General features: G+C 36.9%; 1 protein-coding gene across 2 annotated transcripts in view; it reads left to right on the top strand.

Moving 5' to 3' along the window:
* Positions 1 to 15,458, top strand: part of Rdx (radixin) — a 64,959-nt gene that overhangs the window by 30,783 nt on the left and 18,718 nt on the right. For both annotated transcript variants that reach the window (XM_041638353.1, XM_041638354.1), the window contains exons 8-13: positions 74 to 170; positions 1,074 to 1,237; positions 4,601 to 4,731; positions 11,196 to 11,356; positions 12,640 to 12,732; positions 14,936 to 15,178. In XM_041638353.1, coding sequence (XP_041494287.1) covers positions 74 to 170; positions 1,074 to 1,237; positions 4,601 to 4,731; positions 11,196 to 11,356; positions 12,640 to 12,732; positions 14,936 to 15,178 — 889 coding nt within the window. The remainder of the gene's footprint in view (positions 1 to 73; positions 171 to 1,073; positions 1,238 to 4,600; positions 4,732 to 11,195; positions 11,357 to 12,639; positions 12,733 to 14,935; positions 15,179 to 15,458) is intronic.

The following is a 15,458-nucleotide window of genomic DNA, read 5'->3' on the forward strand; positions in this document are numbered from 1 at the left end:
CAGAGGGCTCTATATTTTCCACTGTTATGTTTCCTGACTTAAATTTAAAGCAATATTCTTTTTTTTTTTAAAGGTTAACACCTAAAATTGGTTTTCCCTGGAGTGAAATCCGAAATATTTCATTTAATGACAAAAAATTTGTTATAAAGCCAATTGACAAAAAGGCACCTGTAAGTATTCTTTGTTCATTAACGTTCTCTGCTACTTTCTGTGAAGTTACTGAGAGACGGACATTGATCACCCTGTGTTATTTCTGAGGTTATTCTCTTCCCATAGGTAAATTTTACTCAGTGAAAAGTGATGAAATGCTATTAAAAATACTAAGTTTATGCCTGGGCTGTTGTGGCACACACCTTTAATCCCAGCACTCAGTAGGCGGAGGCAGGCCAATCTCTGTCAGTTCGAAACCAGCATGGTCTACAGAGTTCGAGGGCAGCCTGGTCTACAGAGCTAGTTCCAGGACAGACAGGGCTACACAGAGAAACTTTGTCTCAAAAAAACCAGAAAAAGGAAAAAAAAAAGTTTCCATTTTTCTTAATAAACTGTAAGAATTTTAACTGTGATCTAATGATTTAATTGATAATGATATTAGAAGGCTATTAACAGTCACTCCTAAGAAATAGTTTAATCTGCATTTATTGCTTTCAAGAATGTAATAGAGATAAGCCTTTGAAAATTAATTCTGTATTCTTGTATTCTGAACTTTGTTTTTAATATTGGATACTTTTATTGAAATGGATTCTTAATAATTAGTGTGACATATACTTGAATGTTCTTTTTGTTATCTAAAAGATAAATATCTGAAGAACTTTTCTAGGCTAAAACACAGCCATGGAGGAAGACCAGTTTTGACAATAATGGCAAAACACACCCTCCTCTGGAGTGTAAGGATAACTGCTCGTAGTTTCTTCAGAGTTAAAAGATGTGAGGAATGAAGGTGTATGAAATTTCAGAGTTCCTAAACTTGTGTTCATGTGCAGTGACACCATAGTTCTACTCTTGTTGAAATTGAGTAGTTGTGAAAGACACTATCATTCAGAAAGATTTTAAAATTAAGAATATTTTCTATTCAGGATTTTGTTTTCTATGCTCCTCGTCTGAGAATCAATAAGCGGATTTTGGCCTTATGTATGGGAAACCATGAACTGTATATGCGAAGGAGAAAGCCTGACACTATTGAAGTACAGCAAATGAAGGCTCAGGCCCGGGAGGAAAAGCACCAGAAGCAGTTGGAAAGGTATGTATGTGTACCTGTCAAATTTTGTTTTGTTATTTGTTCTTTGAAGACAGGGTTTCACTATGTAGCTTTGGAGTACCTGTTCATTTTTAATTGCTTGTTGTGACAGGCTATCTAAAAGTTACAGGCTGCTCAGTTTTATTGGTGTACTTTAATGTCAGACTTTGTGTACAGTTTAGGTGAGGGGCCTGAAAGGTATTTCTAAAATAATTTAATTTTACATGTCAGTATAGAGACTTTATAGTTTAGTATATTTATGTCCTCAAAATAGAACTAAGTCAAAATGAGTATTTAGAAACTCATACTCTTGCTGGCATATGCCTTTATTCCCAGCACTTGAGAGACAGAGTCAGGCAGATCTCTGTGAGTTCAAGGCTATCCTGGTCAACAAGAGCTAGTTTCAGGACAGGGACCAAAGCTACACAGAGAAATCCTGTCTCAATAAACCAAAAATCAACCCCATCCCAAAAAACTCAAAAAAAGAAACCCACACTCTAAATGAAAAATACATAATATGAAATATGAGTAATCCCAAGAAGCTTCCTGGGGGAAATGTGATTGATTTGGTTAGGGTGTGGGAGACATATTCAGAAGAGGAAGCTAGCATAAGCAAATGCGTAGCGAGAGATAAGAGTATGCAGGGTTTGCCTAGGGACCAACTGGTAAGTGGACCTGGTTAATTCTTTGGAGCACTGTGCAAAGAAGATCTCCCAGTGTTGTTTGAGACAAAGACCTAGCAACCCCAGGTGTCAGGTGTGGTGTGCAGAGCTGGGTGCGGTGTTGGCTGGGTGTGGCCTGTGGAGATGTGAGCCGTGGATCTCAGCAGTGCTGCAGCATCAGCTGCAGAGGGTTTTCACATAACCGGATTAACTGTCTCCTATAGATACATTCCACGATTCAGCAGTAAATAGTGTTTGTTCCCAGCTTGCTTATAGCCATATTCCTTTGAATCTTTCTTTTTCTGTGTGCCTACCTCCTTTACCTTCATCCCTGTAGAAGAGCCAGTGAGACACCGATAGGGAAAAGCTACATGAAGCCAATACCCTTTCCTAGAAGGGACATTGGTACTGGAGTGCAACCCAAAAAGTTTTGAGCATTTGGATAGGGTATTATAGCCTGCAGTCTTGAGCCTTGTTTTGTACTGAGTCCTCAAGAATTAAGGATCTTGTGTCCTGGCAGGAGAAGGACCGGGTAGTGCTGTACATGACTGTACAGAGGCTATGAGCAATGGAGTAGCCTAACAAACACCCTGGGTTGAGACAACATGCTGTAGAAAAGTAGTTATTTGAAAACTGGTACTTCTGCTTCAATGAACAGCCTGAGGGGACAGCAGGCTTTTTAAGTTAAGGCACATCTTAGGCCCTTCTTTTGTCCAAAAAGCCCGGGATATGCCTATTTGCCCATAAGCCTCTTCATCTAGGTTTTCTAGAGGTGTTGAAATTCCCAACTTCTGAAGTCTCTGCCTGAATATACTTTATAAATTGAAATGAGGAGGCAAATGCTGCAGAAACCAAGGGCAGATAGGTGTTGGCTCTTTGTTCTGAGTGTTGAGGAAGTACATCATAGAGAACCTAGAGCCAGAGTGGAGCAGCCCTCCCCCTTTTCATTTATTTATGTTTGTTTATTTGTTTATATTTTCCCTTGTTCTTTAAAAATAACTTTTCTATGATTTGTTTTTTTTAAATATGTATTGACTGTTTTGTCTGCATGTATGTGTGCACGACATTTGTGGCTTGTGACTGCAGAGGTCATAAGAGGGTGTCATGTGCCCTGGAATAGGATTTACAGATGGTTGCGGCCTACCCTATGGTTGCTGGGAATTGAACTTGAGTCCTCTGCAAGAACAAGTGCTCTTAACCACTGGGCCAACTCTCTAGCCCCAGGTCTCTGATTCTTAAATGGGATGAAGTTGATTAATCAGCAGGAGGCTTAGTCACCCTTCAACCCCGTGTCAGTGTTGGTGTCTCAGAAAGTCACCGCCAGGAACTCCTGCTGACTTGTGACATTTCTCCTTCAGGGTTCCACACTTTCTTTCTTGGGAACAGACTGATGCCCACGATCTGCAGGAATTTCCAAATTCAGACCTTTGTAGTAAGAAAAATTGCTTTGGTAGAATAGTTTGTGATGTGTCTGAGTGATGTATCTAAGTTCCAGAATTGACACTAGGTGGCAGTCAGTACTGTTTTGTGAATATTAAGGAAATTTTAGAGGAGTCACTTCAGTGAAAAAATACTATGATTGAAGGTAGTGATTTGAATATTAAACATATGAAGTAACACAGTTTAATGTCTTCATCCTTTTTGTTTTGGTCACCAACATGAAGTTTGTTCAAGATAGGCTCTTGCTTAGCTGTCTGATGACAGGTTTTGACTATATTATTTCCCTAACTCCTTTATCCCCAGTGATTTTATCAGGACTGATAGATACAATTAAATCTTCATGGCGTTGTTTCCCCTTTTACCTGCATTAAATATCTTCTGCTATCCTAATGGGATTGTGAGAGGTGGTAGGTAACCTGTCATCTTATATTCTGGCGTAAATGCTAGTACCAGAAGTGTATTGTTTGGTTTTGGTTTTTTTTTTTTGTTGTTGTTGTTGTTGTTGTATTTTTTTGACTTTTTGAAGGGGGGCTTCTCTGTGTAGTTTTGGAGCCTGTCCTGGAACTTGGGCTGTTGATAAGGCTGGTCTCGAAATCAGAGATCCACTTGTCTCTGCCTCCTGAGTGCTGGGAGTAACGGCATGCATCACCACCACCTGGCATATTGAGTTATTTTTAATAATTGAAAATCGTTGATCTTCCAAGATATTTTTCTGTTAAAGGTACTTGCGTGTTCTCTTTAAACCTTCAGTTTTTTTCCCGGTTAGAGGGCTTCTGCTAACTCAAAAAATGAATTTCCTTGGGTTATGGCAATGGTGCAGTAAGCTATATTGAGATGTTACATATAATTTGTTCTGTATGCAGATGCTAGACCTACTGAATTTTTTCCCGCCTAAATTGGCTTTGAACACTCGTTTTAAGTTTTAAAATAGTGTGTGTTAATGTGTGTAATATGTGTATGTAAACACACATGCATAAATAAGCATGGAGGTCAAAAGTTGAGATCAGCTGGGGAAGATTCTTGATAGACAAGGTTCCAGGGTCCTGCCTGCTTCTACCATCCCCAGCTCTGGGTTGTAGCACATGCTGCCATGTGTGCCGTGCACGGCTAGTATGTAGAACATACTGAACTGTATGTGGTGAATATATTGAAAACATTTTAAATAGTTATGTTCTTTTTTTATTTAATTTGGGATTAATACAAATAACTTGTTAATTTGTTTCTATCTGTTTATGTGTAACGTGTAACTTGTAATTTCTTTAAGGGCACAATTAGAGAATGAAAAGAAGAAAAGAGAAATAGCAGAAAAGGAAAAGGAAAGAATAGAGCGTGAGAAGGAAGAACTAATGGAGCGTCTAAGGCAAATTGAAGAGCAGACAATGAAAGCCCAAAAAGGTAAAAGTGTTTTTGAACAGTAAATTCAAGATTATTACTGTGATGTTAGATAGCAGTATTCTATGCCAATATGGACTGTTAGTTTGTGTTGTATAGGTAGGTGTGTTTAATTCACAGATGTGTTTAGTGGAATCACATTGAAGTCTGTTTAAGACACAGTTCTGTTGTACTCTTGTTCCCTTTCATTTTCAACCATACAAATGTGTATGTTCTCTATAATTCATATATAAATTTATGGCTTTTCCTTTTCAGGATTCCGTAACTAAAAACATACATTTACTATCTTCTGACATCTAAGCTAATACATTAGTGGAGTGCTTTGGGACATTTTAGTATTAAAAGCATTTTTCCTGTAAAAACTAAGCCCCCAAGAAATATTTGATTTCAGTGTGTTAGAGAGCACTGAAGGTGGGGTGTGCTCAGTATAATAACCCTTGATTAGTTAGTAGTGTGTTAGAGAACACTGAAGGTGGGGTGTGCTCAGTACAACCCTTGATTAGTTAGTAGTGTGTTAGAGAACACTGAAGGTGGGGTGTGCTCAATACAACCCTTGATTAGTTAGTAGTGTGTTAGAGAACACTGAAGGTGGGGTGTGCTCAGTACAACCCTTGATTAGTTAGTAGTGTGTTAGAGAACACTGAAGGTGGGGTGTGCTCAGTACAACACTTGACTAATAGATATAAGGCTTGATTTTCAGCTTCAAAAACATGCACAGACATGTCATTCTGCTTGTTTGCTTTTGACATGTTTAGATGAACTTTCTGTTCAGCTTGTAGTCAAAGTATTGATGTATATAGAAAGAACAGTGTTTACATTGAATAGCTGGGATACACTACTTTAACAAAGCATTAGTGGAAAGAACAGAAGAAAAAAGTTAATTAAGTAAATCAAATTGTTCTTCCCAAGCCAAAAAAAATTCAGCAGGCATTGTGAACTTACTCTTTTTATACCACCTTTCCCTAACAGTTAGTAGAACTAGCCATTTATTTTTATTAGTAATGACAGTGTTATTTAAAGCTTAATTTGATTCTGTATATGATGTTCCCATGTTGCAATGTTTTTTTAGAAACAGTCAGAATCATTTTCCAGTAGGTGTGTCCAGAGGAGGTAGTCATATAAATGACTAATCATAATTCCTGGAGTATTGGGAATAATTTTTAGTGCAGACTGTTGTGACTTTTGAGTAGGGAGGGGCATGTTTTTACTCAAATTTATAATGCAGGCTGGCCTCAAACTTTTGATCCTTCTGGCTCCCTCCTCACAAATGCTAGGACAACTGGCACGTGCCATCCTACCAGCTGTGTGCTTTAAGCTGGAGAATCGGCTCATTTAGTGAAACACTAGCCATGCAAGCATGAGGATCTGGGTTTGGTCTCCCAAACTGATAGAAAAGGCTGGGCATGCTGGCACCAGCTTGTAATCCAGCATTGGGGAAGCTGAGATAAGACTGGCTAGGCACCTTACCAAATCAGTGACATCCAGGTCTTGAGAGACTGTCTCAAAAAGAGAGGAACAGCTAGCTTCTGGTTGATTTCTGGCCTTCGTGTGTAGCCATTATCACAAACTAAACAAACACAGATTTTAAAATGAGTTTTATTCTGACTTAATAGCTAAACCTCACCTCTCATACCTAGAATTAATTTACTTAATTTAAGGTTGTAAAGCATCTGTTTATAGACCACAAAATGGAGTCGTAATGTTATTCTTGAATTCCAAATTTGATGCTGTGCATTCTGCTTTTGGTACATTTTTATCTTCTAGGAGTACAGACATACAACCTACGTGGCAGTAAAACTGTGCAGACGAAAGAAATATAAGTATAAAACGTTGACAGAGTGACATGGTACATGTGTGCTAAGGACCACGTGACTAGTATAAGTTGAACCTTTCACGAATACTAGAAAGAAACTTGGATTAAGGGGCATAGGGCACATTGATGGGATACTTGATTACATGTGTGAGGCTGTCAGTTTTCTTAGTACCACACATATGACCTCCTGGATTATACCAAAGGAGTGATTATACTAAAGAATGAAAATTTAATAGCAAAGGAATAATGATTCATAGCATTTTTAAATTTATATAACTCTTTGAGAGAATAATTACTAAATCTTTTAATCTCATTCATTTAGGATGTATAATAAAAGTATTAATGATTTACACAACTACTCAAAGAAGCACTGAAGAGTATAAGGGAGATAGACCAGAAAGAGTATAGAGCACCTTTGTCAAGACAGTTGCCATCAGTCATCCTAAGACAGAGGACATCCACTGTATTTGTTGTTTTTTAAATAAAGCTTTCCCAGGCGATCCTAAAACCTACATGATTGTCTTGTAATTTGTGCTGAATTCTCAATTTAAATCAGTAGATGACCATATGTCATGATGCTTAGATTATTATATTTCATTGTCATTTTGTTTTAATTTTTATTTATGCTATAATTCCAAATAACTCATTAAATAGAACAAAAAGAGTAGAGCAGTTGTCCTAGAACATTTTGAAGATATATTGGGATACCTAAAAGATAATGTCACCAGACCTGCCATTTATTTGCCGTTCTAACAAATAAGCAAAGTGAGTTTGATTTTCGTAAGACAAGCTGTAGAAAGGAGTTGTGGCCTAGTGATTTCATTAATTCTGGGCAATTAATAAGCACTGGGGGCATGAAACTATATAGATGTGGTCCCTGCTTTGATACAGTATACACTTTATTGATGAAAGATGGAGCAATAACCTAAAGAAAATCACTTTATGTAGTTTGAAGTGCTGTGGAAGGGCCATCAGCATGATGTTGTGATGAGTATTAGTGCCACTTGTAACAGAGCAAAACTTTAATTTTGTCATCAAGTTAGAAAATGACCATGAGTGAGTCATTTTAACACCTTCATTTTCTTAGGATTTCTGAGATTGTTTTTAGTTTAGTTTTATTTTCTGAAAACCACTATCTTAGTGAAGAACTGATTGAGAGGTCTGTATATACCTGTTAGGAGTAACCTCAGTCATTTGTTAAGTTCATGTGAACTGTACACTCCTGTTCTGGCAAGCTATAAGAATAAGACAATGAACATTATGGCATGCTTTTGTTACTTCTTAATCATTTGTCTTCCCTGTGTAAATTTTGTCATTGATTTTTTTTTTGAGATCTTAGATTTAGTCTTATCTTTTTTACCTTGATAGCTTTGTTGCGATACAATTAATATGCCATAAAATTACCCATTTAAACTACACAGTTTAATGATGTTTAATATGTTCAGCGTGGTGTACACCTATTACTCAATCAGTTTTGAAAATCTGTTGTCTCCAAGAAGAAATCCCATACCCATTAAGCAGTCAACTAATTTTTTCCAGTAATCCTCCCCCCAGCCGTGGGCAACTGTTAATCCATTTACCTCTACAGATTAATGTTTTCTGTACACATCACCGGTTTCTTACTTAGCCTGGTATTTTCAAAGTACATCTGTGTTGAAACATATAGTAGCATTTCATTCTTTTTAAATTGCTGAATGATATTTTATATTTTATTTTTTATTCATCGTTCTTGGGCACTTGCATTGTTTCTACTATTTCACTGTGTTGTGTATAACTTACAGATGTACATATACAGATTTATTTTAGTATTTTCATGTTTGTATGTTTTGGTATTGCTGGCCATATTGATTACAGTTTTTTTAAAATATTTATTTATTTATTATGTATACAATATCTCTTTGTGTATATGCCTGCAGGCCAGAAGAGGGCACCAGACCTCATTACAGTTGGTTGTGAGCCACCATGTGGTTGCTAGGAATTGAACTCAGGACCTTTGGAAGAGCAGGCAATGCTCTTAACCACTGAGCCATCTCTCCAGCCCTTGATTACAGTTTTTGAGGAACTGCCTATTGGTTTGAAAATGGCTTTATATTTATATAGCCATGTATGATTTCTTTGCATCCTCTCCAGGATATGTTAATGTTTATCTTTTGGGTTATCATCATCCTAAATGATTTTCAGTACTATTAGGATTTTGACTTAGATACCTCAGTGCCTAATGAAGCTGAGTGTCTTTCCATGTGCCATTTCTTTATTTTGGGGGGAAACTGTTCAGATTTTCTCCCCACTGGCTAGTGGGATTTCTTGATGTTCTGAGGGTTCTTATATGTCTGGGATACAGATCTTTATCAAATACATGATTTGCAAATATTTTCTCCCAGGGAGATGGTAGACTTGTCTGTGTTAGCCTCAAATGCTGTCATTTGACAAGAGTGTGATTTCTCTCCCTGCTTCTGTAGTCTCCTACGTGCTTCCTGTGTGTTTTCTAGTGTCTCATTTATGTGTGTATTTGGGGAATTGGCAAATATATTGAAGGAAAATAGCATGCATATCTGATGAGACTTTTCTCCTTGGTTGCCCCTTTTCAGGCACTTGTCCTCCTAGTACTTTTTCAGTCTCAAGCTCTACATCTTCATCTTGGTCTTCCTGGCCCAATAGGATGCTAGTCCCAGGCTGCTGTGTGGCTTTGCTGCTGTCCACTTTGGGGAACCAGATACCTTTTTGTTTACAGAGTGAATACACAGCACATGTGAAAATGTGTTCTCATTTGTCACACAGAAGGCGTGAGTGACACATATTCTGGAGTGTTTTAAGAGGAGATCTTGTTTATTCACCAGGCTGACATTGAACTCCTAGAGTAAACTGATCATTCTGCCTCAGCCTCCCAAAATACTCAGGACTGTAACTACACACCATTGTATCTGGGGGAAAAAGTTTATGCCTTATTGTTTTTAATTATTGTATCCTAATAATTATGTTATTCATTGAAATTTTCACTTTTTTTGCAATGACATATTAATAACTCTATCATTGCTTAGGTATACTATTTTTTTTAGCCAGTAATACACAGTCCCAGTGTTCTGTGATTTCTAAAAATTGTGATTGTTGATCTGTCACTTATTTTTTTTTCTTCTAAGATTATGTGTTTTCCCCAGGAAATCAGTAGTGTTATTGATAAACCATTATCTTAGAAAAGAGAAAGAAAAAACTTAAAAGTTTTGGGCTGTATTGTTTTTTTGTTATTGTTGTTGTTACTACAATGTTAGTAGTAGCTTCTAAACTTGATTCTTGGGGTGAGAAATTATTTGACTTTCAAAATCGTTTAATGCTGGTGTTCAAATATGAGTGAGAAAAAGAAGCTTCCTGTAATTTTATTGGTTTGAATTTACATTAACTTTGCCTGTTGCCTCCATATAAACATTATGACTGAGCACTCCACTCGGACATGAGTAGGGACATAAGCTGTTTGACTTTGTGTTTTTCCAACCTTTGCCTTGAAAGAGTTGCTATTTTAGATACCCCAGATGGAAAGTTCAAGATTTTTTATGAACCAGCTAAGGGGACAGTTTGTATTCTTTATCATTCTTATCAAATCCTTCACCAGATTTGACTCACATATGGTAATTGAGCAAATATTTTAGGCATTTACACAGTCTCAATTGCTGGTTTGGCTGTCGTGTGAAAGCAGTCATATGTAACTTCTGAGTGAGGGTGTGGGTGATGATTCAACAAATGTTAGTAAAATAGCATTTGTTAACCCTTGTTTCAGAGCGCTGGTAAAGCTGAGCATTTCTCCATAAGGTCATATGACTACCCAAATATTTCTTTGTAGGTGAGATTAGAATAATGTTCATTTTAACATTTTAAAAGATAGGTTTTTGTATAATTTTTTAAAAAATTCTTTAAAAAATTTTTATTACAAATAGCTATTGACTGTACCTGTTTTGTTTTTTTAATTGATACTACAGAAAACTGATAGAAAATAACATTTTCTATTTATGTCAAATTTAATTTGTAATCCAAATATCTACGAATTTTGTTATGAGGAATTTTTTTACTATGACAGTCATAAATATTTAGCATACTAAAAAACTACCAATTTTGAAGTATATGGTTTAAGGATATGAAGAATCACCTATAAGATATTTGAGCCTAGGGCATCTTGTGTGCTAGACAAGACTTGTACCACTGAGCCCTAGCCCCATAGGTCTTAAATGCATTAATTTATAGATCTCTAAATATGGTGCCTATTGAGATTTAAAAAAAAAAAAAAAAAGAAAGAAAACTCGGTCTTTATTTTTGGACAGTACTGGGAATTGCACCTTGAGCCTTGTACATCTGAGCAGACATTCTCCTACTGAGTTATTCTACCCAGGCCCCAGCTTTTCTAATTCCCCCAGATTAAAACTTAAAATTAGAGATTTTTTAAAAAATTAGGTATATACTTCTATACAACTTGAACTATAAGGGACTTTCAATGTCTTTACAGTTTTGAATTACATATTTGTAAAACTATTACTCTTTACAAGGTTAAATTTGAAGTGTTTGTGTATTTAAACACTGATTTTTAGAAACTGCAAGTTTTTGGCATCATGCTGTAATGAGGATGATTGAAATTAACCCATGTCTGTGCGCTGGGTGAAACCTTTGACAGAACTAGAAGAACAGACGCGGAAAGCTCTGGAACTGGAGCAAGAGCGCCAAAGAGCAAAAGAAGAGGCAGAGCGGCTAGACAAGGAGCGCCGGGCTGCGGAGGAGGCCAAATCTGCCATAGCCAAGCAAGCTGCGGACCAGATGAAGAACCAGGAGCAGCTGGTAAGGCCCTGCTTGTTCTTGGAAAAAGCTAAACTTCACCAAATACATGGCGTGATGGCAAACCCAAGTATTGACTTTCTAGAAAGCATGCCGAAGGGATAGCAACAAGTGACAGAACTGAACATTATTTCTGCCGGAAAAAAATTAAAAAACTAAACTGGAACCCAAACAGCATGAAGGGGTCCATGTGTTTTGAGTCATATATTTCCTTTTTAAAGATTGAAAATAGATTTTCTTTCATAAAGTATATTCTGTTTACATTACAATTTCCTTTTAAGTGGAACTAGTGGCCAACAAAAGGATTTTCATTCACTTAGACCACTGGTTCTCAACCTTTTTAATGCTGTGACCTTCAATGCAGTTCCTCATGCTGTGGTGACCTACAACCAAAAAATTATTTTTGTTTCTATAAGTGTAATTTTGCTAATGTTAGGAATCATAATGCAAATACTGTTTTCTGATGGTCTTAGGCGACCCTTGTGACTTTCCCAAAACGGGTTGTAACTTACAGGTTGACAACCACTGACTTTGACTTTGAACTGGCTCTGCAGTAAGATATGTGGCGCCTTGCACTTTGATAAATCGAGATAGCATGTTTGGTTTCTGGATGTCATCTTATAAGCCATGACTGGTTGAAGTTTTGTTTATTTGATGTACTTCCAAATAATGAGAATATGCATGACACAGAGAAGATTCCAAATCTTATTAATTCAGGTGTTGATTTACTGAATGTCTTTGAATCTTGTTTGTAGACAGAGTCTTGCTAGTAACTTAGGCGACCTTTGAACTCTTGATCTTGATTATCTGTTCCCACTTCCTATGTACCAAGAGAGCATGGATTCAAGGTGTTTGATGTCACACCTGTCCTTTGTTTTTTGAACTTCTCATTTTCTCTCTTTGAAGATAGAACTGGTGAGGAATCAGATGAGACTGTTGACAAAGTGCCTTTGCAATAACAGAATATTATATGATTTTTATTTGTTTAATAACTTTAAAACACGCTCTTACATTTCAAGCTCTTACTAATGAAACGTAAGTAACTGCTCATCTGTAGAAAAAAGTATTTTAACTTTTGCCTTGTATTATCTATCTCATTATATTAAGTACCTATTCAAAGAAGTTAGTTAAAATCTTCAGGAAATCTGCCTTTTTTAAAAAATGGAAGACTAAGAGAAACTTAAAACAGCCAAAGCAGGTACCTGAAAAATTTTTGACTGAATTATAACAGAATATTAAAAAATATTTTCTCCAGTATTTATAATATATAAATATTTTATTTTTAGGCAGCAGAACTTGCCGAATTCACTGCCAAGATTGCACTTTTAGAGGAAGCTAAGAAGAAAAAGGAAGAGGAAGCTACTGAGTGGCAACACAAAGTAATCACTGTTTTGTTGTGTGGTAGCGTCTACTGAATAGCTGCTCTGTTAGTGAGCCAGGAATGTGCTTGCTTGCTCTGTACAGGTGATGTGAGGTTGGTACATGCTCAGTCCCTGGGGGATGCATAAGAGGTGATCATCTAGGGGAACCAGACAGATACCTGGGAAAGTCATAAGCATTTAAGTTGGGTCTTGAGAAATAAATTAGTTTAAGATTGGAAATGATTAAGGGATGAAGCATGTTGTTGACTCTTCCATATAGGAAAGAATTGAGTTAGTAGAGTAAGCAAGAATAGCCAACAATCAGGTGTGACTTCACAAAAGTTAGAAGATTTAGGTGACAGTCGGATAATAGAAACTTAGTTATAGGGCATCAAACAAATATTTGCTGATGCACAATGGTGGGATATGCCATACCAGGCTTAAGATTTCAGAGCACAGTTAACAGAGCGAGCAAGATTTTATAAAGACAAACACACAGAACAAAAAAGAACCCCAGACCTAATCAATGTGAAGTATGGATTGGGATATTGGATGCTCATAAGTGCCCGAAGGGTGCCGTAGTGAGATGTAAAGACTGAAGCATAGCAGCCAGTCACAGGAGGCGAGCTTGAGTTAGGCTGTAGTTTACTAGTAAGACTTCTTGTTTTCTTTTTGGGTTTTTTTTTCCTTTTTTTTTTTTTCAAGCATGCTTTAAGTCATGGGCACTATGACTTTCCCATGTGTGCATATACTGTAGCCTGCCATATTCACCCAATTACTCCCTCTAGTTCCACTGCTGCTCCCACTGAGTGCTTGTCCTTCCCACGCAGCATCTCCCTTCTACTTTCCTGGGTTGCTTTCTTTTTAATGGACCAGTGAGTCTGTTAGGGTTACAGAGCTTGGGTAAAATCTTAGTTACAGAAACATGAAGAGCTTGCCAGTGGCTGCACCACTGAGGAAAAATGTCTCTCTGAGCAACCACTACCTCCCTGCTCCCGCAGGGAGAGGTCGTCTCCTAAGCTCCTTCCCCAGCAGCCTTTTAACTGCTTGTAACTCTTAAGGGTGCAGTGGATGCTGCTAAGGTTTCTGATGAGAATTCACAAGTGCAGAAGTCAAGCTTGGAATTGGAGGGATGGCACAGAGACGACGAGTCTCATTCAATAACATCAACTTGTAGTGCACTTATGATGTTTATATCCAAGGAAGGTACATGAAATACGCAATAGTTTTTCTACAGTAAAATACTCTTACTGTATGACATTTTTTCCTGTTCTTAAATTTCTTTGAGACAGTTCAATAATTGGAACATTTTTGACATATTATATGTATATATGCAAAAATATAAAATACATGTAGAAAGGGGGTAAAATGGTTAGTCTTCCTATTATACTGCTTTTGTCATGAGAATTTTATAGACCCTATTTAGAGATGGATTTATGAACTTTAGAGTCATACAAACTTTTAAAATATATTATAGCTACAACTTCTATGAGCAATTCAAAAATGCATAGAAATCAACAAAAATTAATTAAAAATTAAAATTACAGTCCTACAAGCTAGGACATTATTTTAGAACAGTGTATATATTCTCTCCTATTTCTTATATTTTTGTATACAGTTATTTATGTTTGAAATGAAATCTGTTTATATAATTCCATTTTATTGAATTTTTATCTCATGTAATGTTAGATTATATTTAGATTCTAAAATTCAACCATTAAGCTCTTCAAGCTTAAGGAATTGTTATGGGAGACTCCATAGTTTAGGAGCCCTTTGAGAGTGAAATAGAGTACTCCTAATAGGACATAGGACGAGACTGGAAAGTGAGACTTTTCTAAGCAACCCACGAAGTACTGTTCCCAAATCATCAGTAATTTGGATATGTTATGTTGTATTATATGAGATGACTTATCTGATTAACCCGTTGTTAGGTGAGTGATTTTAATTGACCACTGTATTAGAGTAATGACAGTCTGGTTATTCCATTAACTCTTTATTTTTCTGCTTGTGCCTCATATATAATCTGTTAAATATGACATTTCTCAGCATTGTACAGATTTAAGTTTAAAAAATGTTTATGCCTCCTATCTGCTAGAATCCTATAAAATGGAGGTTTTATTAAAAGGATTTATCATGATTACCTTGAAATATATTTTTTTGTTACAAAGACAGAATAAAGTATTTTTATTCCCAGTTTAACAAACTTATTTTCAATGTTCAGGCTTTTGCAGCTCAAGAAGACTTGGAAAAGACCAAAGAAGAGTTAAAAACCGTGATGTCTGCGCCCCCTCCCCCTCCCCCTCCGCCAGTTGTTCCTCCCACGGAAAACGAGCATGACGAGCAGGACGAGAACAGCGCTGAGGCCAGTGCCGAGCTGTCCAGCGAGGGGGTGATGAACCACAGAAGCGAGGAGGAGCGGGTGACGGAAACGCAGAAGAATGAACGTGTGAAGAAGCAGCTCCAGGTACTGATGCAGCTGTGCGTGCACTCAGAGCCCTTGCAGTCCGGGCCAGCCTTGCGATTGGCTCTTCTTATTTGTCCTGAAGTGACAAGTCTCTCGTTGCTTCCATTACACAACCATTAGCAAGGACTTCGCTAACTATGAGTTTTCAATTATAGATGGGTTTATTTTCAGAGGGAGAAAGTATCTAGTACTGTGTAAAATTACGTTAGTCTTTAAAACAGCGGTGCAACACTTGATACTTCATCCTTTATCAAAAATATTTTATCAGAATTATTCATAT

Source organism: Microtus oregoni, unplaced genomic scaffold, assembly GCF_018167655.1.
Source record: "Microtus oregoni isolate MIOR12 unplaced genomic scaffold, Mior012 000055F_ref0000237, whole genome shotgun sequence".
Lineage (NCBI taxonomy): Eukaryota > Metazoa > Chordata > Mammalia > Rodentia > Cricetidae > Microtus > Microtus oregoni.